We start from the raw sequence: 24733 nt of genomic DNA, 5'->3' as shown, positions 1-24733 counted from the left end.
TCAAATTAGCTAAAATTATATAAGAATTAATAAAATTTAATTTAAAAATATAATAATATTATTTAATTTATTTTAAAAAAGAGTCAAATATAAATAATTAATTCAAGCTAAACATGTATAGATATTCAATTTTATATTTGTTTCGTTTTTTTAAAGAATGAATCGGACATGAACTAATTAATTTGCAGGACATTAACCGTGATCAACAATTACTTTTTTGGTCATTGAAGGGGTCTGGCACGCTGCCGGTAATCTCACCTGTTCCCAAGGCGCTCCTCTTTTACGCTTCACGAGATCGGCACCTGACATCATCAACAAATCAGTATCTGGTGATCCTCAAGAACGATACTCAATACGCATCATCCAATCATTTAAAAGAGCTAATCCAATTAATTGGCATGACCCCAGCATAATTCCCCACTTGGCTATTGGAGATCCGGCGGAACCCCACGACACGACCTCATTATTACCCCTCACGTATCCCTTCAACTCCCAACATTCAATTCCATTAAACTGAGTTAAAGCGAGTTTTACTGACTCATTTAACTCAGCATATGAGTTGTAAACCGTCTTCCAGTGGTCCAGTCCAGCGCGGGTCTCCATCGTTCACTCTGCTCCGAGCTTTTGACGTCTCCATTTCCCAACAATTTTACGGAGGGCGCGCGCACATGCACTCTCTCTCTACCCGCAGGGCTTCAATGGAGAACAGTGCGGTAGTGGCGTACAGCAATACGGGGAATGTAACGATCTAATTACGTCTCTTCTCCGGTTATTTCTTCCAATGGGAGGGGAGGACGGGAGTCGAAGAGCAATGTGGTGAGGTAGGTTAGGGTTTCTGCGTTTTGTTCTCTTCTCCCTGTTTTTGGAAAGGAATGGGAATCTGCAATGGGAAATCTTTGCCGCCACAGAACGGGAGCGGGTCCGCTTCGCCGTCTTTGAAGAGGAAGGAGGAGGACAAGGAGGTGAAGAATGAGGACGGGGAAAAGAGGGAGAAGGAGACGAAGAAAGAAGCAGCGGTGGAGGAGAAGGGCGGGAGTAAACCGTGGGCTTCACCGTTCTTTCCCTTCTACACTCCCAGCCCCGCGCATGGTTTCTTCTCGAAGAAATCACCGTGGAATGGTAGGGTTTCTGCTAGTTCGACTCCAGGCAGATTCTTCAAACCATTCCTGCCTCCGTCACCTGCCAAGCACATTAGGGCTTTGCTTGCAAGGCGGCACGGGTTGGTGAAGTCCAATGAGGATGCGATTATTGATGGGGAGGTTAGCCGTGGTTCTGCAGTGGCATTGGATAAGAATTTTGGGTTCTTGAAGGGGTTTGAGAGCAAGTATGAGCTAGGGGAGGAGGTGGGAAGGGGGCATTTCGGCTATACTTGCTGTGCTAGATCCAGGAAGGATGAGCTTAAGGGAGAGTTAGTGGCCGTTAAGATCATTCCTAAGGCCAAGGTTCAAAAACCACTCCTTTTTACATAGTCATAAGATTCTGTTTTCTCCGTTTTGCATTTTTTTACAATGTCATGTCAATATAATCCTTTGATAATTAAAAAAAAAAGAAAAAAATCGTTTGATAGTGATTTTATGGGCCATTTGCGTGCTGGTCAAAGTATTTGTAAATCACCATATCAATAAACATTCGCCATTGGTTTCTCACTTTAATGTTTTGTCACTTTTATCGTTTTCCTTCACTGTGTTTATTTTATTAATTTATATAAAATTTAACTGACCATAGCCGTTTGCTTATGGCTTTATAGTAGTTTAATCAAATTAATTAAATGGGCCTTTTCTTTTGGACAGTCCTTTTATTATGTATTATACAATGCAAAAAATAACATCTTTATACTTTGTCTTTGAACTGGTTTGAATCATTTGACCGAGGTTTTATAGAAGAGTTTCCTCTTTTGGCAGATGACTACTTCCATATCTGTAGAGGATGTAAGAAGAGAGGTGAAGATTTTGAGGGCTCTGGCAGGGCATGAAAATCTTGTCCAATTTTTTAATGCATATGAAGACAGTGAAAATGTATACATAATAATGGAGTAAGTGTTCTGTCGTAAATTTCTTAATGGTGTAAGTGGTTTGCATTCATTTTGTTGTCCAAAATTATTTGAATATGAATCTCTTTTTAGTTTTGATTTCAAGCGAGATAAGAATTCTCACTCTTCAGTTTCCATAAAAAATATTTGAGTATTTTTTTTAATGAAAAAGCATTTAAATGTTCTCGGTGAAAGTATTGTTATTCGTTGAATAAATTTCCTTTGCTTATTTCAAAACTTCAGAATTTGGTTCAGTGGATTATCCAACATCTTAGTTCAGTTGTATTGAATAATATTTTGGATGGTGTCAAATGAGAGTACGTTTCTCCCTTGTACGTTTCTCCCTTCATGTTATATTGATTTTTTCGGCAATACAATGATGCTTAGCAGCAAGTTTTGTAGAATTAAGATGTTAGGTTTAACTTTGCATCTTGTACTACATTTTATTGTAATTTCTGTTTGTTCATTATTTTAGCTTCTTAGTATGATCATTGACGGATGCCTCTTTTTGCTGAACTACTATTGTTGTTATATGTAAGGATTCTCACATTACAAATAGATGCGTGAAAAGAAGTTAGTCCATGAAACTAATATTAGGATAAAATCTTGGAATATAAATACTCTCACATGGAAATTAATGAAATTGGTAGATATTATGATTCTTAGAAAGATAAATTTCTTATGCATTCAAGAAAATAAATGAGTTGGAGAAAAAATTAAGAGGATTGATATCTTAGATTTTATACTTTGGTATTCATGTATGAGTCATACCATAAATAGTGTAGTTGTAATAATAGATAAGAGTTTGAAAGATAATATTATAAAAATTAAAAGAATTAAAAAGATAATTATAGTCCTAAAGATTATTGTTAATATTGAGATTTTTAATGTTATAAGTGCGTATGTTCCTCATATAGGTTTAGATATATATACAAAAGAAAAATTTTGGAATGACCTAAGTGAATTAATACAAATAATATCTCTTGAAAAAAAAAAATTTATTACAAAAGATTTAAATAAACATGTTGGTAGAGTGATAGAAGATTTTAGAAATATTCATTTTGACTATGGGTTTGGAGTGGTTAACAAAGAATCTAGAATCATATTAAATTTTGCTTTTAACTTATGATTGTTAATACTCTATTTAGAAAAAAGAGACGAGCATTTTATTAATTATAAAAATTGTTCTAATAAAACATAAATTTATTATTTTCTTATGATAAAAAAAGATCATCGAGAATATAAATATTATAAGGTCGTTCCAATTGAAAGTTTAAGTACTCAACGTTAATTATTAGTTTTAGATTTTTAAATTTAGAGTTGAAAGATAAAAAATATAATAAAATATTATCATAAAATTAGATGAATGCACTTAAAAGATAAATAAAAGTATCCTTACGAGCAAGCTTCAGGATTTTGTCATGATTCTCCCCATTTATTAGGATAAAAGCTTGTTGTTGTTGCTGTTATTGTAAATTTCAACATTTTAAGATTTTAAATTTTGAAATGTTCATGAAGAATAAAATAACAAATACTATTAAACAAGTGTCAAGAGTTGTACTTGGAGAATCAAAATGAAAAGTTTTAGTAAATAAAAATTTTTGGGGGTAGAATAATAGTGTGCAAGAAATGATAATATATATGCATTTTTGTTATAAAAATTGGTTTTTATGACTTAGAGAATTGAGAAAAATATTAGGTGACCTGTCAGGAGTCTAATAAACTATTTGTGATGCAAAAAATTTTTAGTGATCTTTATAATTAAATATTAAAAAACGTGAAAGATATATGTATAAATTAGCTAAACATCAAGAAAAGAAAAGTAAAGATTTAATTCAAGTAAAGTGTATTAAAGATGAGAAAATAAAAAAAAAATGATTTTCTTCGATGAGTATATTCAATATAGTTGAGTGAGATATTTTGATAAATTTTTCAATGAAGTTTTTGAAACTACGTTCGATTTTAGTGATTTATATTAATGAATTAATAATAATAGAATTTTTTGTTTTTACTTTTGCATTAGTAAAAATCAAGTTGATGAGTCTTTAAAGAAAATCAAAAGTGATAAATCAGTAGGTGCTCAATATAATTGTGGAATTATTTATAAGATTTGGGAATTTATTAATCTACTAAATTTTTTATATTATTTTAAAAACTAAAAAGATGCCTAAATGGAGGAAGATTATTTTGGTTTCTATTTTTAAAAATAAAGAGGATGCACAAGTGTGTGCAAATTATAGAAAAATTAAGTTATTGTGTCATACATTAAATTTATGGGAGAGAGTAATTGAACATAGGTTAGGATATGATACAAAAATTTCTCATAATCAGTTTGGATATATGTCGGGCAAGTCTACAATGGAAGTTATACATTTAGTTAGAGGTTTGTTGGAGAAGTATAGGGAGAGCAAGGAGGATCTGCATATGATTTTTATTGATTTAGAAAAAAAGCTTACGATAGGTTTCCAAGAGAAGTTCTTTGGAGGGTTCCAGAAAAGAAAGGTGTTAATATGACTTATATTCAAGTCATTAAAGATATGTTTATTAGAGCTATTGCTTGTGTTCAAACAGAAAGAGGATTAATCAAGCATTTTTCTATTTCAGTTGGATTACATTAGGGATCGACTTTAAGCCCATAACCTTTTGCTTTAGTTATGGATGCTCTTACTCGACATTTATGAGAGGATGTACATTTGTGTGTGCTTATGATATATTTCTTGTGAATAAGACTAGCGAAAGAATTCAAGAAAAACTTGAATTATGGAGGCCTACTTTAGACTCTAAAGTCCTTCGTTTGAATGGACCTAAAGCTGAATATATGGAATGTTATTTTAGTAGTAGTTGTTCTAGTCGCAAAGTTGTAATAATGGGTGATCAAATCATTAAAAGGAGGGGTTGTTTCGGGTATATTGTTCAAAGGGATGGTGATATAGATGAGGATGTTATTAGTAGAATTTAAGTTGGATGGTTGAAGTTGAGGAATGCATTAGGCCTCTTGTATGATAGAAAAGTACCGCTTAGACTTAAAAGGAAAATTTTATAAAATGGTGGTGAGACCTGCAATGCATTATGACCCAAAATGTTGGCTTATAAAAGAGAAGCATAAAGCTAATTTACGTGTTATTGAGATGAGAATGCTTACGTAGATAAGCGGCTTTACATTTAAAGATAAAATGCGAAGCAAATATATCTGTGAAAGTGTTGGTGTCACTCTAGTGACTGACAATATTAGAGAGAGTTGTTTTAGATGGTTTGTTCACATTAAACATCAACCATCTGATGATCCAGTTAGAAGAGTAGATGTTTTTGATTCAACTTATTTTAAGGAATGTAGAGGTAGACCTATTAAAAATTAGGCATGTTGTATAAAAAATGATCTTAATTTATTAGAATTAAATGAAAACTTGACACTCAGTATGACACAAGGGAGAAAAAGTATTCATTTTGTCAACCCCACTTAGTGAGATAAAGGCTTGTTGTTGTTGTTGTTGTATTGTTGTTGTTAAAACAATTTTTAATAATTTATATGAGTATAAAATGTTTGTTAATTATTTTGCTTTTCAGAAAATTGGTACATAGCAATTTTCATTTTATTGGGTGCACAGATATCTCTTTTATTGCTTCACGAAAATAGGAACCATGCTTGCAGATTAGTTTTCAGCTTTTTTGTCCGTGCAATAATTGACCATTTTAATTTGACATTAAAATACTACACATTTACATTAGAAATAAAGCCTTTATTTTGCACATTTAAAGATGATGAATTTATTATGCAGCCTAGTTTTTTTATATTCCTTTAAAGATTGTAATATCTTGTGCCCATCTCAGAACTTTTGTTATGTGTTACTTCTAACATATGCTTTCATTAGATTGTGATGTTATAGCTCATCTTTTTCAGATTATGTGAAGGAGGAGAGCTCTTGGATAGAATACTTTCAAGGTTTGTCTTTACAACGCTATCTAAGGTCAATTTTTTGGCTTGACTTGCTAAGCTGTAACAACTTTATCCTCATCGGTGCTGTTTGCCTTTGATAGGGGAGGTAAATATTCTGAAGAGGATGCAAAAACTGTCATGGTACAAATATTGAAGGTTGTTGCTTTTTGCCATCTTCAAGGAGTGGTTCATCGTGATCTTAAACCGGAGGTGTGTTAGAGTAATTTTGATTGATTTTCTCTTTACCTTCACATGTTGTTTATATGCATACCATTTTTTGTTTTCCTTAGTTTTTCCTATTTTATGTTCTGTGTGGTTAGTAGCATAGTTTATGGGGAATGGAGCAGTCTTAGTTAGGAAAGGCACTCAAAATATAATTGTGTTAAAACTTTTCTTTCTAGGGCACCATCTTATTTTAAAATTTTTATAATATTCATTCTTTTTTTATAATTTTTTCTGAAGAAAAATGTTCTTTTGGCTATGTAATTTTATAATGTTGAAAATGGTGACCTTAAAAGCTCACTAGGGCCTTATGTGGAATCTAAGAATGATTATATTCTTAGGTAGTAGATTAAGCATTATAATGTACCAGTGTTTCACCTTTAATGAGGAATTTATATACTTAGTTCAAGGTTTCTTGTAAGTGCAAGCCCTCATGAACCTTTGGTAATCTCCCCTTTTCATTCCTTGAGAAAAATTCAAAGCATTGCTGTAATGAGGCCATATTCCTATGACAATATTATGCTTTGTACTTAGAGGAGATGAGGGTAAACCTCATTATGATCTATAGTTCCATCATTTAGGGTCTAGATAAAACCTGTTAAGATTCATAATTCCATCATTTTTGACTTGTGCGGAGCCATAGATTCTATTGCCCAAGGCATCCCCACAGAGTGGCCATGGAAAGCTCTACCAAGGAGACCAATATCAAGGAAGATCTCAATCAACATAGGATTTTTTACTATATATGATGGATTATGTAGATCAAAGGTTTTGAGACGAGATAATGGGAACTTGTTGGACTTTGTGAAGCATGATTGATAGTTGAATCATGAGCATACTTTATTGTTGACTCAACAGTTCAGAGCTAAAGACCATATTCTTGTTGTCCGAAAGTCTAAATTATTCCGGAATTGGATTTATTGATATTTTAGATGCTCTTTTGTGTGCTTTCATCTTTTTTTAGTTTTGACACTTCTAGCAAGTCTTAGGTTAATCGTTGGAGTGATGGTAGTTAAAAGCATGGAACACTCATTTACATCTTTTTTTTGATATTTTTTAATTTATCCTGATTTTTTCTCCTATTTGTCGTATTACCTCCGAGCAATTGAGATTGGGTTAAGAGATCCAGTGTTGCCTTAAAATGTGGCATTTTGGTGGCTTTGCGAATAATATTTTTCTCTTGTAAATGAGAGGTTGATTCAACTGTGAATTGACTTAATTCCCCTTTGAAAATGCATATTTTAAGGTTTGATGGCAGCCTATATTTCAAATTAAATCTTATGGGTGATACTGTTTTAGGGCTCCTAGAAGGTATTTTGGAAGTGGAGTTACAGGTGAGTAGTTGGGGAATAGCGAGGGAGCAATAATATGCAAGGTCGAGGACATATGGAAGGGGATAAGTATTGTTCGGCAGCTGTCCTGGCCAAAAATAGCAAAGAAAACTTCAAATTTGTAACACTCGGGTGGCAAAGAGGTTCACCACCTATTACTGAGCAACATACATACACATCACTTACAAGAGAAAGAGGATACAACAACAAAAAGCAGGAAATCAAATATTACAATCTCGATAATATTCGAAACAAAGCAAAAGTCCCTCTCAAAATCGAAAAAAACAACACATAAATAGGTTCCTAATAGAAATGACCCAAATTAGAAAAAAAAGAAAAGGAAATAAGTCAAAATAGCAATAATTCCCGCACAAACTTCCACCTGGATGAAAATTGCCTATTCAGTCTTCCCCATAATCGCGATATTCTGGGCTTTTTTGCTTGAGAACTTTGCGGGATTGCAAGATCCTTACACTTTTGTGATTTCACGAATGTCTCATGTTCGGGATCGTGCGTCTCGCCATAGGGACGCTCCTACGTCATTCTCTTCGGGCAGAAGTGGCTTCTTCTTGTTCTTTTTAGGCTTCTGGAATAGATCTACTCCCATCATAATAAAGTCATCATCCTGCTGTGTCTGATACAGTCTCACTACCAAATCTAAGCTATGCTTATTTCATGCAACTCTGAAGCACATACGTCATTTGAAAGCATGCCTTGATAGAATAAATAACTATCCTTTTTTGGCATTATCACAGTTGGAACTTTGCATGGGTGAGTATTCTTGCAACCTAAGGCTCAATCCATTAAATATATAACTTGCTTCTCCATTTCTTGTACTCGGCTGGGTGCATCTGATAAACAAATCTGTTTGGAGAAATTGACCCTAGAATGAACTCTATGGCATGCTAGACCACCTTCAATGACAACCACTCAGGAGGTAAATGGTCAGTCATGATATCCGATAACTCCTTTAACAATGATTTTCCCATTTTAGGTGTTGGTACCTCAAACTCACTATCTTATAGGACAATCAATGTTAATCCTATTATGATCTCTTTCCTGGTCTCAATTTGGATCACTAGCATCTCTCCCTCGTTGGCTTGAGGTTGAAACTCCTCTTTGACATCTTCCTTTTCTCCCGTTTCATTGTCAATTTTTTCAACCGCTCCTTGCTCAGTGAAAATGATCTCCTTCCTGTTTGGGCAATCAGACGCCACGTGGCCGAAATCATGATACTTGAAACATTTATTGACGTGGATGGATTCGGGAGTGTTGGTGGGCTCCACCTTTTCTCCACAATGGATTAATTTATCTTTCGATGGGGTCAGCTTCGATGCTCCACTAGGTGTACTTTAACTGCCCGATTTGATGGCTAAACCTTGTTTGAAGGGCATTGTGGGCCCGATATGGCTATGTTATCTTTTCACATTCAAGGCTAAGATTTGAACATCATGTAATGTCAATAGAGTTGTAAGTGTACAACCTTGCCAATAAAAAATCTTAATTCTCCTAGATATCAAGCTATAGTGTTTTCCTAGGGCTCCACTAGTTCACATCCAACATAAGCTAACTTAATTGTGTACTCCTTTATTGAGAGATATTGTTGTTGTAAAAGTCTCAAGAACATATTTTGCCTGTAATATGTTGGTCGATATTTGCATTATATCTCTCATTTTATCTTAAATAAGGTAGTGATTTTATTTTTTCCATTTAACTGTTGTACATGCTTCAAATTTTCCCGCCACAAAGAAGAGTTCTTTTTGAGTTTGATGGCTGCCAACTTTACCTCTCTGTCAGGTTGAACGTTCTTTTATTCAAAGAGTCATTTAACTGTTTGGAGTTACTTAATGAATTCGTCCGGATCTAAGGATCCGCTAAAATTTAGTAAATCCTTTTTTAATCAAAGACCCCGACTTCTCCCTGATATTTCATGCCAAATTGCCCGATATTGGTTCTTCGTTGTTGGAAATTTTTTGATGGAAGGGAGTCACCTCCTCCTTTTGATCTGGAAAGTCATTATTGTGGTTATGGGTAAACTTATCAGATTGTCTTCTCAAGAAGGTGACAAATCTTTGTTGTAATTAAAGAATTTCTCGCTGCCTATCCTCCATAATATGTTCTTGGACACATTTTTTCAGATTGCCCTAGACAACATTGCATCCTTTTCTCTCTATCAACATTTCAATGAGTGTAAGGTTATAGATAAAAGGTTACTCAAAGTTTAGGATTTTGGTGGTAAGTGGTGGGGTAGATTTTTTGGTGAAGGTATAAATGTTGGATTTTGAAAATTTAAAGTTAGGGCTAGGAAATGCGGTAGGAATGTTTTGGGTATTGTGGGATTTTTCTTTTTGGAATTTTGGATTTAAGGCATGAAAGACAAATTCCTAAAATATTTAGGACTTGTCGGGCTCAGGTACTAGATGTCATAGTTCTAGGGCTTCTAGAAGGTATTTTCAAAGTGAATTTGGAGGGGAGGTGGTTGGGAAATAGCTCGGGAATAAAAATTTGTTAGGTCAACGACATTTGGAAGGGGTAAGCGTCGTTCGACGGCTGTGCCGACTGAGAAATGCAAACAGAACTCCGTATTGGCGAACTTCATGTTGCAAAGAGGTTCACCGCTGTTTCTCGAGCAAGATATAAACACAATATTGGAAAATTGAAGATGATACATCACTTAAAGTATGAATTCATAGATTACAATATCCAAAATATCCAAAATATTCAAAATAAAATAAAAGCCCATCTCAAGACAAAAACACAATATAATACTAGTTTTGTAATAGAAAATAACCCAAATTAGAAAAAAAAAAGTCAAAATAGCAAGAATTCCCTCAGAAACTTTCAACCAGACTAAAATTGCCTATTCGGTCTTCTCTATGATCGCGGTATCCAGGTTTTCCCATTCGTGAACTATGCGAAATCGCAAGATCCTATCTATTAGAAATCACCCAAATTAGGGGAAAAAAGTCAAAATAGCAAGAATTCCTGTAGAAACTTTCAACCAAACTAAAATTGCCTATTCGGTCTTCTTTGTGATTGCGATATCTAGGTTTTCCTGTTCGTGAACTATGCGGAATCATAGGATCCTATCTATTCTGCAATTGTGCAATCGTCTCGTGTTTGGGATCGTGATATCTCTTGATAGTGACGCATATGCATTTGTGGGGTTTGTTTTATTACCTTGATTTGATTTAGGGCAATTGAGCCCATGTAATTTATTTTTTTTTATTGTCTCAAAATTGTTATCGTGTTGGCATGCCAATTAGGTATTGACCCTTTTGTGAGTCTAAGACTTGATTATTTTGATTGTCACAAGAAACCGAACACTAGAATTGTTGGGTTTTTTTGGGTTGAATCATGAGTATGGTTTATGCTGCCTTGTTAACTGTGATGGGTGGATGCTGTCCATGTTTTTGGTGGCTTAATCAACTCCAGTTGCGAGAGACGACATTATTTTATTTTTGAAAGTTTTTCGTGCCAAAATTTTGTCAACTTGGCTTTAGAAGGAAGGCAAGGTATTCATTCCAAACATCACAACATTTTCTCACAAGCATTTCCTTTTTTATAGATCTTTTTTACATTGTGGTATTTTTGGGCATTTTGAATATGTTTGCTAACCATGTCATTTGATTTTGCACTTTAAACCATTCTATAAAAAGTATCGAGAATGTTTGAGGCCACTTGAATATTTCGTTTTAAATTTTTATGATTTTATAGTTTTAAAATGACCTATAGGATTTGTTCCTATTTATGAATTTTGTTTTTCAATTTTCAAGGTGTTTTTCATATTCGAAAAAATGAGGCCTTTCTACAAAATTCTTTGGTTCCTTTAATGGCTTGGTAATTTAGTGTTAATCATTGATGGGAGATTGATCACCAACTTGATGTGATTAGTGGGTGTTATATGTTATTAGAGAGACCATTTTACCAACATGGCATTCCGACATGACATGCCACATGGCTTTATGGGTTCCTTAGATGATGTTTTACTCATTTTCCACATGATGTTGATTGTTGCTGTGACTTATTGGGAGATTGACAACGTTGTACAATGTTTGATCATTTATATCAGTTTGATCACCATATCCTGCACTATGATTTATACTTGTGCTTCCTATCAACTTGTTTGGTTTGGTTGTTGATTAAATTTTCTTGGCACCCTAGGATGCCTAATTATTTGTCTAGGCCCCTTAATTAAATGATAAGAGGAGCATTTTTGTATAATTATGCAATAATATGCCTAAATTTCATATAGTTATAGGTAGGTCAATTATTTTTTATAGAGGGAGGGCGTTGAGTAATTGCACAAGACACTTAATTAAGTGCTTATATTTTGTTCTCAATCTTGAGGAGCTGCGTAATTACACGTGCAATTAGCATGGATGCCATATTAAGTGCACATTTTTAATGTTTTTTGTGAGTCATTGCTGTCTCCCCTTTTTAAGGCCTAAAGCTTTTAGAAAAAGTCGACCACCTACCCCCCCCCCCCCCCCCTGCTCATATTTCCTTGAACTTTTGATGACATCTTGGCAGCGCCAAGGAATTCTTAATACGCACATGGATTTTTTGTGTGTTTGGATTTGATTTTTATGAAATATTTGTCTAAATCCTTATCAATGAAGAGAATTTTAGATGCACTTCCATTTTCAACGATGGAAAAACATTATAGGCGTATGAATTTGTCAAAAAAAAAAAAAAAAACTTTCTCTTTGCACCCCTTGAGAGGGGCATAGGGAATTCCATTTGGATTTCCACCAAGTAGAATTCCATTTGGATTTCCACCAAGTATAAGATAGTTGAGTGTTGGTGATGTACAATGCACTTTAGCAAATTGGGGCCCCCTACCATTCCAATAAAAACATGTTTGTATTGTATATGTGACACCTTGGTAAATGAATAGTCTCATCTTTTACATTAATAATGACATATAGGGTGAAAATATCATATTTAGGTCTTGTGAGGGTGTTAGTTTATTTTCACGTCTGTTGCATAGATTTCAAATTTTTAATTTATTTGAATAATCAAATGCAACATAAAAAATATTATATTATCTCGAAAGATAGAAATATTAGTTTATGATAGATTCGTTTATTCAAATAAAGAATTTTGTACAATATTTGATGCGTTAGTGTTCTAAATTAATAAATCTTTCCCATACCTACTTGAATGCTAGATAAGATTTTGATTATTGAGTTACTAAATTTTTATAAGGGAAAACTATTATAGTTAATTACATTTTAATAGAAATAATCTCTTAAGAAAACTCTTTATTAAGGTTGAAAATAAGTCTTGGAGAATTTTATAGTTTTATTTTCACGATTGTTTATTTTAGAATTTCAAACAGGAAAAGATCAAACATGAACAATTCTTTTTGGAACCTAAAGTGGAAGAAGTATGAAGTATCCAAATATTGAGAGGCTCAATAGCAGTTCAACTATCCCATGTTTTGAAAGCTAGGACTTATATCTCACGATATGATAGTAAGAAAACCTAAGTGAGTGCTTATGTCGTAGTTATATGGACAACCTCAGATTCTTAGGATTAAATGTGAAATTTATTGAATAAGTAAAACTTCAAAATCTAGTCTACTAAAGAAATGCAACAAATATGGGCTTACGACATGATCCCGCAAAGGACCTGTGGAAGCCTGACTTGACCGAACTGACAACCTTGCTTGGACAGGGCCGCCAACTAGACCCACTTATAGTTTTATAATCATGCATAATCGGTCTCACGAAATGCAATATATAATAAATGCTTTTTTTATTAGAAATGCAACAAATATAAACTTACATGATCCCACAGGGACCTGTGCAAACATGACTTGACTAGACTTGCAAGCTTGTCTGGATAGGGCTGCCAACTAAACCCAGCTAGCATTGTATAATCATGCAAGCTTGATCTTATGAAAAGCAAGATGCAACAAACTATTGTTTGTTAGAGAAGTAGAGAATAATGAGTATTATACAAATGTCTTAAGACTAATGCAAATAATTTATTTGAAATTTTTACAATTTCGAATTTAAAATTTTATTGTCTTAAACTAAAGATTTATATAGGTTAGATTTTAGTGTCGAGTGATAAGCAAACTGTGTATAAGTATGCAGACTTTGATGATCTATGTGTAGAAGATTAATTTAAAAAGCCAAGTCAAGCATGAAAAGATAAACTTACTTTATAAGGCGGTGATCCTCACAGGTCAAATCATCACTTTCCGTGCAATGAATGAGAGACCGAAGATATGGAAAAATCAATATGTATGCATATACATGTAGGGGATCTTTTTGTTTCTATTTCTAAATTGATGAGTTCCTATTTATTTATTTTTTTTATTTTTTTTGTTTATATGTCATAATGTTTATGAGATGTGAATGCAATGTGTTTGTTTATGTGGTTTTTTTTTATGAGTTTTGATTTTGTAAAATTATCCTAAAGAGACTATCGAAACAATCCAACTTAAAAAGAACCATCTACAAATCTAGAAAAAGAGGTAAAATCTAAGCGGACACATAACAAAAGTAACACACATTCACAAAACAAAAGCATACCATTTATTAAAGAAAAAAATTTAACAAGTCCTAGATCTAAGGTAGACTTGTCGGTCGACTAAATTATTTTGATGTCTTTAGTTCATGTTTTAGTTCTTTAGAGTTCATCTCTTAGCTTTTGAGTTGAGTTTCATTCTCCCTTTTTGGTTTGAGTTGAGGTTCATCCTTGCTCCGACGCTTATTGTGGTCCCACCTCAGATAGTCCAAACATCCATAGTTGACTAATTAAGACAGTCCCCTAAACCCGATGACAGAATCAACAGGAAAGTGAAGCTACATTTACTACAACACTTAGGCTTACTAATGTTTTGCAAAACAAAGTTAGTATTCACAAGCAACAAGTAGAACACAAGCAAACACAAATAACTATTTGGACCTCGAGCTGCGCTGCAGCACCAGGTCCCCTGTCCTATAGACTGTGCACAGGGGTTTTTATTTTCATTAACACCGGCAGAAAAATATATTAGTTTTATTTATGGCATAGTGGCAATTCTGCTGAGCACGGTCTCCTGCAAAAACAAGTGTTAGAAAATAACTATCTAGTCACCCTAACACCAATCTAACGAACAAGCCAACCTATCCTATTAAAATTTGGCGAGCAATCACAAGAATCACATCAAACAAAGCAAACAAAAACACAATCAAAGTCATCCTGACCTAAATCTAGAGTTGATGGCCTATCAGAAGCATCTATAGTGTGTGCAGAACAAGTATGGTGGGCCAAATCTACATATTTTTGTTTGATTTGTGATATTTTTGGTATTTTGATGTTCAAATTTACCCCAGTGAATGTTTATCTAAATTGTTAGTTTTAAGACCTTTTTATGGATATTATAATTTTTTATTTGAATTCACAATAATGTTAATTAAATGCTATGCATATGCTTTTGAGGCACGCATGGCACGCACACACACACACACATGTATATATATATATATATATATATATAATTAATATTAAAATTTTTTAAAATGCCCTAAACCACTTTGGAAAATACTTAGGGATCTTTTCAAACAATAAATATAAAATTTGGGAAATTTAATGAATTTTATGATATTTAGGGTTTTTTAAATTATTATTAAAATATTGTTTATTTAGGATTTTATAAATAAAGTATATATTTTGGGTTAAATATTCTCAAAATCTTATGAAATTATTTTTGGAAGTTGTTATTAACCTAAAATAAGATTTCTGAAATTTTTTTGGAATTTTTGGATTACTTAATTTTTTTTATATAATTATTTGAATTTTTAATGACTTCTCAAATTAAAAATTCATATTAAATCTAAATGACATCCAAATTACTTGAAACTTTACAATAATGTTTAGATTCAGATTCTAAGCAAACCTTAAAAATCTTAAATTAGTTTGAGTTCAAACAGATTTATTATGAATTAAGTGATTTATCTCATTATTTAATTATTTAAAATTTATTTTTAATCAAAATTATCCAATTTTTTGTTCTTCATGTTCTTTCTGTTAAAATACTCATTTATTGAAAATTTGGTTAAATTGATTTTCAAATGAGTGAGTTATACCAATTTGAAGTAAAAGGGATTTATATATAATTTGAAAATTACATATATATCCAATTTACTAATTTTTTATCCTATGAGTTCATTATCTCTTTTTTTCTTTTTTGAAAAAAAACCAATTTGAAGTAAAAGGGATTTATATTTAATTTGAAAATTACATATAAATCCAATTTACTAATTTTTTATCCTATGAGTTCATTATCTCTTTTTTTCTTTTTTGAAAAAAAACTAATTTCAATAACCCATTGATGAAAATTTTTACGCATTTTAGAGTTTGAATTCTAATTTCCATGATTTGAAGTGAGAGATTTATTTAAATATGAATTTATATAAATACTCTTATTTCTTTAAAGTTGTTATTATGCATTTTAACTTTTAGTAATTTCGTTTCACTGATTGAAAAAGGTTTTTTATATCTGTTTTAACATTTCATTTTACTGATATTTGATTTTAATTAATTTTTCATTTTTAATTTAATTATATTATTATTTATTGGAATTTCCCTTGATATTTTCATTTCCATAGATTTTATACGTTTTCATCTTTAGGAAAATTACAAGAAACCAAGCATATCAATTAGATCATTCTTTGAAATTTTAAAATTATTTCAAACTTTATTTCATGTTTTTGTAAATTAATTGGTTTCTAAGCTATTTATTTAACTAAAAGAAAAATTGTTATTAATTTCTTTCAATTTTTATTCCACATGATTCTTTTTTTCATTCGGAGTGTAGGGTATTTTTCTCTTTATTTTGAAGGATTTTATTTGATTTTAATGCATTTTATAAGTTCTTTTATGAATTTTGAATTTATTAAGGGATATGCCATCTCAGCCTTCATTTCCACGCTGTGCGCTTTGGTTCGTCCACTTAAACACCTGGCAAATTTTGATTCGTCATGTAATGATTATGAATCATTGGTTCTAGTGTTTAATTCTTGGTGGGTCGAACCATTCGATTGAATGATCGAATCCAAGCTGTGCACCCAAACAATGGAGGAATGAAGGGCATCAGTTCATTATCCCGGATGAGATGGTGAGCCAAAGCCATCCAATTCCAAACCCTAATTCGAGGAAATCAAAAGCTCGAAACACAAATCCAATGTAGCCAAAAGCATCACACATGCAACACTCACCTATTTAACAGTCAAAATCTTCTTATCTTACGATTCTCTTCACAACGGTCAATGATCGAAAGCCTTAGATCTAAGATCAAAAAATGTCAAGGCGATCCAACGTTTTAGTTGGTCAGGATTGGTCGCCTGGTCCTATTGAGCAGTCCTATGAGTCCAATTCTGAGTTCCAATGACTTATTCCTTGAACCGAGCTTGCACCACACTCCCTTTGATCGATTAATCGGTTTCAGTAGGGGAATTTCACTGATTTTGACAAGATAATGAGTTTTGGATCTAGGATAAGCTTTATGAATGGTTAGGTTGAAGAATTGGATTATGGTGGTGTGTCTTGATTTTTGGGTGATTGGGGATGGTAGTCTCATGGGGTGAATGCTCTGTAGAGTAGTGAGAAACAAAGCTTAGGAATGTAGGAAGGAATTGGCGGAGTCTATTGATATGGGGAGCTCTGTGGAAGGAATTTCAGCAACCCACAGCAAGCTTGCTTGGGGTGGGGGGTATTTATAGCAAACCAAGGTCGGTGGAGGGCTCACTCGAAAAAGTACTTTGGCTCCAAGAATTGGGTTGACTGAGGTGTCAGCAGTCGGCAGTCAAAGCAAAAGGCCAATAGGGATTTGACAGATCTTTGGTCAAAATTGGTGTGCCATGGTGGTGAAGGCTGATTTTGGGTTCATAGTTGCTGGGAGCTTGACCATTGACAGCTGGCAAAGGAGGTAGTGGAGGCTGGCTTAGGAAACAAACAAGCAGTCAGAGAAGAACCAATAGGATTAAGCCACATGGAGTTCAGTTGGGTATTGAGAGACTTGAGTTGATTTTGAAGTGTTATGACTTTCTTGGGATAAACTGCTCTGGATAGGCTTTAGTTGAGCTGTTGGAGTGCTGACCTTGCCGTTGGATTTAACTTGGAATTGGTTTGACATTTGAGTTGAATTTTGACTGAATTCTTGTGATTAGAAGACAGCAAGAAGGATGACAACAAAAGGGTTGGTTCATGCGAAATCAACATGCATTGATTGTGAATTTAAATTGAGTTTAGGATTGGGCATGGTCGTTTGGTATTTTGGAGTTTGATTTGCTGAAAGTCAATTAGATAATTGATTTGTTGGATTTGGTAATGGATTGAATGAAGGCTTTAAACTTGCTCTTTGGAATTTGAACTGGGTAAAAGTTGTTTTCATTGTGTGAGTCCAAGGATTGGATTGTATTCATCTATTTAATGGGTTAGATTGGTTTTTGAATTCTGAAATGGGTTTTGGAATTTTGAGTTTGAGCATGGAAATAATTTGGTGGATTGATTAGGGTTTGATTTTCAGTAGAATTGGAATTTGATTTTGGGTATAGTTCAAGGTTTTGAAAATTCTTGGACATCAAGGTAAAGGAGATTGAATTTAGATTTTGACTAGGTTCAAATTCTTATAGAATTAGCTCAATCATGGTTCAAAGTGAACATCGAACCAATTGTGCTATCTTTAAACCAAAGGAAAGGGCTAAGGAATGGTCCAAGAGTGATTTAGTGGGTGTCATAGGATGAACCAAGGTTCCAAATGTGCCTAAGTAATGAAGTCAAGTCTCTAGGCTCAATAAGTCACGTAAAGGCACATTCAAAGCTTTATGGGGAACTTAAATTTAGCTTTATTAAATCAATTTAAGTAGACTCAATATCAAAATGTTAAGGATGAAAGTCAAGTAGATTTCAAACTAAACGAGTGAAGATTTGGTTTATGTCCTAATTTGAGTCTCAACCATCTACTAGTCATTAAGGATAGCCTCTAAAGATATTAAGATTATATTCTATGTTCTAAAGGAATAGGTAGAGAGAGATGAGAACACCTCACTAAATGTGAGCTCAACATGGGGTTGGATCAAACTCATACGAATCATTAAGATGCCAAGACAGAGACTTGAGAATTTAAGGTGTATGCAGCTTCCTTGCCTTGGTACTTGAATTTATCCCTAGGATGAGATATTTGTTGTTGTAACTAGGGGTGTAAGTGAGCAGAGCTGGCTTGAGCTTGATTTGTTAATGAGCTTTAAGTTGAGCTTATCAAGTCACGAGCTTGAGCTCGAGCTCAAACTCAAGCTCAAGTTCAAGTTTGTCTAGGCTCAGCTCGTCGGTTTGCGAGCTAGCTCTACTAGCTGATCAAAGATCATGTCGATGCCTTCATCGGTGAGTTGTCGTGGCAATCCTACTCCAACCATTGATGCCTTCTCCGGTGAGCTATCATTATAATTTGAATTTTAGCATGAGCTCGCCATTCGAGCTTGGATCGACACATTTACCCCTTTAGTTGCAACCATTCATTTAGTACTTTAACACTATAGCCTACACTTTCTCATGAACTTTAAGAGTATAGAGGGCTTCTACTTTCTTTTTTAGATGTAAGGCTATTCCAACTTGATAAGGAAGAATTATGCTTGCTTGTTTATGAGTGGGGACCACAGGATGAGATTCACCAAAATGGTGCTTACATTGAAAATAATTCCCAACTTAACTTGAATCATAGATAAGTAAATGCATGTGTTAGAACCTAAGCATAGAATATATATTTATAAATTTTGGATGTAAGTTGAAATTTTTTATTTTATTTAAATTAATGTATGAAAAGAGTGAAATAATGCTATAATGGTACTTGAACATGATGCTTAATGTATGGATTAGTGGTAGATTTTTTTTTTATTTTATAGTTTTTACGGGATTAAGCTAGATCATTTATACTTTATTAAAGTTTTATGGATTTTAATTTTTATACTGATGCAACCATGCTACTTAATAAATGATTTAATATGGACAATTTAGTAGCTTAGTCATGCTTATGCAAAAAAAAAGGGGTTAGATGTCATAATCATATATTTAAGTCCAAAGAGTCATATGGTGTCAACACCTCAGCCTTAAGCTCTCTTGTTGTTTTGAATTTTTTGAGTGATTTTTTGTGTGAAACTTACTCTTATTTTAGCTTACTAGCATGCATATAAATAGATTGGCATGAATAACTAGAACAGTGCTTGGTACGTAAATTTGATTAAATATTTAATTGATTGGATGGACCTTGACAATCTTTATGACTTTAATTTATGGGGAAGTTACATGCATACCATTCAATTCCATTGCATTTTCATATCCAACACTAAAACTTTGATATTTATTTATATGACATTTTAGTGTCTTAATTATATAAAATATGCATGTTGTCTATTTCACTTAAAAAAAAGTTGATATTAGTGTTCTTTTTGATGTGATATAAAGATTTAGCTGTTCTATATATAAATATCAAAGTTTAAGTGTTAGATATATAAATACATAAGAATTGTATGGTATTTTTATAAATCCTCTATAAATTTTAAAGAAATGTTGTTTTGCTCTATTAAAAGAACGAAGTGTTGAAAGTTTAGGGTGAACTCCATTTGAAATGGAGTTTCTTTTTTCTTTAGAATTAACAGAATTTTTTTTCTTATTGTAATTTTATAATAAGTCTATAAATGATGTTATCATCAGTGTACGCAAGCTGTTTTATCTCTCTGCAGAATTAATCCAAGTTGTGTAGATTTATTCAAATTGTTTAACTTTGGTTGTTGGCTTCGTCAGAATTTCCTTTTTACTTCCAAGGTAGAAAGTTCACAGTTGAAGGCTATAGATTTTGGTCTCTCAGACTTTGTGAAGCCAGGTTTGTTTCTACTCGTCACCCACATTCCTACAAATTATTCTCATTAACATGGCCGCTGAATTATATTAAATTTAAAACTCATTAGGGCTAATTTTTTGAAATGGCCTTTTACTTGCTCAAGTGGTTTGCAGATGAGAGGCTTAATGATATTGTTGGAAGTGCATATTACGTTGCTCCTGAGGTTTTGCATCGATCGTATGGTACAGAAGCTGACGTGTGGAGCATTGGTGTGATTGCCTACATACTGCTGTGCGGTAGTCGCCCATTTTGGGCTAGAACTGAGTCTGGTATTTTTAGAGCAGTTCTGAAAGCTGATCCAAGTTTCAACGAACCACCTTGGCCTTCGTTGTCTCTTGAAGCAAAAGATTTTGTTAAACGCTTGTTAAGTAAAGATCCTCGGAAACGAATGACGGCTGCACAAGGCTTGAGTAAGCAATCTTCAATTTTTTTTTAAACTTTTATACTTCATTGTGTCGGATAATTGTTCTTAACTTCATAAATTGGTTATGCTGGCAATTCTTAATGGATCTTTCGGTTAAATGTGGATATAGTTCTAAACTATTGGGTTGCTTTGCTGCTATTCTTTATGAATCATTTTCCACTTCTTTGTATCCTTCTTAATTCTTTTTCTTTTGTTTATTCTTAATTCTTTTGCTCTAGTTTATTTTAAAGACCTTGAGATAAACTAGAAATTGTAATATAGAAGAAGAAAAAAGGGGTATAGATTCAGAAACTATGTCAATATGAGGAGATGATCTCATTTGTATTCATGTCTCATACGTGATCAATAATCAAAATTTTAGGATAAATGAAGGCTTCACATCCATAATAAGAATTTTGTTCGTGCCATTAATTTCATTTAGCATTAGTTAGAGTTTTCATATTTATAGATAAAAGAAATAAACTAGAATTGATCAACTAATAAATTTCTTATAAGGTGTCAAATTACTGACAAAATGTGATGCGGGTGTGATATCGTTCTAGGGCTTCTAGAATGTATAGAAAAATATAAAAATGTGGAATAACAAATGAATGAATATATGTGAGGTTTATGATGTCTAGAAGGGTATAGGCATCGATCGGCCAGTGTCCTGATTTGAAATAGCAAAGAGGGCTCCGAGAAGACGAGGTAGGAGGGTTGAGGGGGATTCATCACTTGGAAAAGGAAATGAGACAACACTCTAAAGAACACTATGAGGAAATGATGCAACACTCTGACAACTGCTAGTACTCTCTTTGGTGTCCATAACTCTTTTTTGTTTCTACTTTCTCATTGTCTATTTCTTCAACTGTTCTCTGCTCAGTGAAATATATCATCCCCTAGTTGTGCAATCTGCTTCAATATGCCCAAATCCGTGGCACTTTACACTTTCTGTTTTATCAATGTAGAAAAGCATTTATTTTTGCCTGACAATGGCAATATTTTATGCTTGGGTTTTAGTTAAGTTCATGCAAGTGTAAAAATTTCATTAAGGCTAATCAGATCTTAGTAATCTCATATGGTTGACATAATCATTTTCCTTGTAAAGTTCTTTTATTTCAGTGGAAATAAAGTTAAGTAAAAGGATACAATGCTAATTAAATTATTTCAGTTGGAGGCTCCTAAATCTTGAACTTATGCATGATACAAGTTTTACCAGTAGACGGAAAATTTAGAAACCCATTTTTTTTTTAAGGTCTTACGCTTGAATCATAGAACACAATTGAAGTTTGGCATTGTTGATTTCTTATTTTAATTTAATTCTCTTAGGCAGAAGATGGATCCCTCGAAGAATATGCATTGCTATTTGTGAGAGGAGGATAACGCTGACTAGGCTAGGATTATCAATAGATTAAAAACAGGATTATGATAGATTAAAATTTTTAAGGTTTGATACTAGTTTGGAAGTAAAAGTGCTCTAGGAGTTAAACGAATGTTTATTAACAAATTGGGTTAAAATTTGAATTTTTTTTTTTTAGTTTCATTATGTGGAAAACATTTAGCTTTTGCGGGGGATTGATGAAGGTTTGATAGGGCTTTGAATTTGAATTTGAGTTTGATTAAGATTAATCATGTGGTGATACGTAGCTTTTGTGGATGTTTGTTGGAATTGATTGAAGAGGATGGCAAGGAAAAATAAGCGCTCATGATTGATCCAACTGTCTCGTGAGTGGGAACTTTGCTTTAGCATAAGCATTACTTTACGAACAATACTTTTATTGTTAGGTGCAAAATGTGGAAGGAAAGGATTGTTGGGAAAGGGGTGGGGGTACTTACAGTTTTGAAGCCATAGAAAAAGGCTATGGGTTTTTATTTCAAAGTTTTTTTTTCCTTAGATTGATCAAAATTGCTGTTCAGATGGTAATTAATGCTTGCAAACCTTGAAATAAATTAGAAAATTATATGAAGAAGATGGAAAGATAGAAGTCTATGAGAAGTAACAAGTAAGCTTGGTCATGTATGAGGAGAGAGATGGCCTCTCTTCAAAATTTTCATTTCTTACACTTGATCAATGACCGAGATCATAGAATGGATGAAGAGGAGTTTCTACATCCACTACAAGAATTTTATTTCTCCTATAAACTATCTTGCATGACTTGGAATTTCTTTATTTATAGAGAGAATAAATAAATAAATGCGAAAGAAATAAATTTAGTACATTGAATGGAAGAATTAGAATAAAATAATGGAATCTAAATTACATAAAGTATCTCCAATTTCCATGAAAAAAATGAAAATTCAGAATTTACTGCCAAATCATAATTGCTGCTACTTTTTTTTCAGATTCATGTGTAAATTCTTGAATCAGTTCTATCTCGTCTAGGTAAACTCAATACCCTCTTAAAAGTTCCTTGTATACTCGTCTCTCTATTGCAATTCTTTTAACATTTTTCCTTTAGCGTATCAATTCCTGTAACATTTAGTTTTCTCGTTTTTAATTTTTTGTCTTCTTGAAGCAAACCAATATTGCATAACTTAGTTTATTAATGTTTGATCTACTTTAATTTCCAGTATCTCTCTTATTACAAGCAATGCTTCAGGACATCCTAATGTTTCAGAATTACTTATTTTTGGTCTTGGAGATATTTTTTTGTCTTCATGTCTTTCCTGATGCTTGTTTGTTTGTTCAGGCCACCCTTGGATTAGAAGTTTCAATAATGTTAGAGTACCACTTGATATTCACATTTTCCGGCTTATGAAAGTCTACATGCGGTCATCTTCCCTGCGCAAGACTGCTTTGAGGGTGGGTACATACCCTTTTGTAAAGTTTGTGGTGTGGCTTATCCATTTTTTTTTTATGAATTCTATGCAAATATTAGCACTTTTTGATAAGTGTACGTTCTTTTTCTTTGATTTATTTAAAATGACTATGGTGACTTCATTTGAATTTGTTTAATGGCTTCCATTTATCTTAGAGCTTTGAGTACTAAGATATCGAAATAAAACTATCGATACCCAACTCATACAAAATCTACTCACCACCTTTTTACGTAACTCCTACAAATTAGTATATATTATCTTCTGCTTAACATCAACGTTATGATATCTACCCGCATTTACCAAATAAATTCAAATTTACTTCTTTCGACCTCCAATCAGTTTATATAACAGATGGCTCCATGTACTTGTGCATCGCATAACTAAAAAAAAAAATGAAGAAGGGGGAGAGAGTGAAGAAGGGGATTCATTTTTCAACCATATTAAGGAGAAATTTTGCATTAGAAAAAATAAGAAAGAAACTTGTAATAGATAAGGGAATATGATATTAGCAGCAATAACATCTCCTTATCCACATTTAGGCCTCACATTCCTTGACATTCTTTGAAATTGAGAAAGTGGTTATCTCTATACTTCTGATGTTGGAAAAGAATTCTTTGATGTGATACCCTTTGAAGATTGATAAAATATTTGATCTCTGAGAAACTGTAGATTTTAGGCCAATGTCATCGAAGCATATAAACTTCTGCGCAATGTGATTGTGATGTTTGGTGTGTTTATTCCTTGTGTCCATTTAGTTGTTTGACTTTCTATCACCCTTAGAACTATTGATATCATAGCTTTGTTCTAAAAGCTTTCTGCTTTGAAGATGGAGGATGGAAATGTTAAGATTGATAAATTTAATGGTACAGATCTTGACTATTGGAAGATGCAACTAGAGAGTTTTTTTTTTTTTATTATAGAAAGCTTTATAAACCATTAAAGGGATCAATACGCTTGGCTATTTATCAAGATGAGTGGCAATTGATGAACAGGCAATCATTAAAGTTATTGTCTATATTTAACCAATAATGTTGCCTTCAACATTCTCAATAAAAAGAATGAAAAATTTGTCTATATTTAACCTATATATATATATATA

At 33.0% G+C, this 24733-nt stretch overlaps 1 protein-coding gene across 1 annotated transcript in view; it reads left to right on the top strand.

Annotated features, from left to right (window-relative positions):
* The first annotated feature begins 539 nt into the window (after positions 1 to 539).
* LOC110023698 (CDPK-related kinase 5-like) overlaps positions 540 to 24733 on the top strand; it is a 30240-nt gene continuing 6046 nt past the window's right edge. The window contains exons 1-7 of the mRNA XM_020723233.1: positions 540 to 1442; positions 1902 to 2032; positions 5928 to 5969; positions 6065 to 6173; positions 20315 to 20393; positions 20525 to 20821; positions 23505 to 23617. Of these exons, the coding sequence (XP_020578892.1) occupies positions 873 to 1442; positions 1902 to 2032; positions 5928 to 5969; positions 6065 to 6173; positions 20315 to 20393; positions 20525 to 20821; positions 23505 to 23617 (1341 nt within the window). The 5' untranslated portion in view covers positions 540 to 872. The remainder of the gene's footprint in view (positions 1443 to 1901; positions 2033 to 5927; positions 5970 to 6064; positions 6174 to 20314; positions 20394 to 20524; positions 20822 to 23504; positions 23618 to 24733) is intronic.

Source organism: Phalaenopsis equestris, unplaced genomic scaffold, assembly GCF_001263595.1.
Source record: "Phalaenopsis equestris unplaced genomic scaffold, ASM126359v1 Scaffold000226, whole genome shotgun sequence".
NCBI lineage: Eukaryota > Viridiplantae > Streptophyta > Magnoliopsida > Asparagales > Orchidaceae > Phalaenopsis > Phalaenopsis equestris.
Note: the sequence above shows the minus strand (reverse complement) of the source record. Positions and strands in the feature narration are given on the sequence as shown.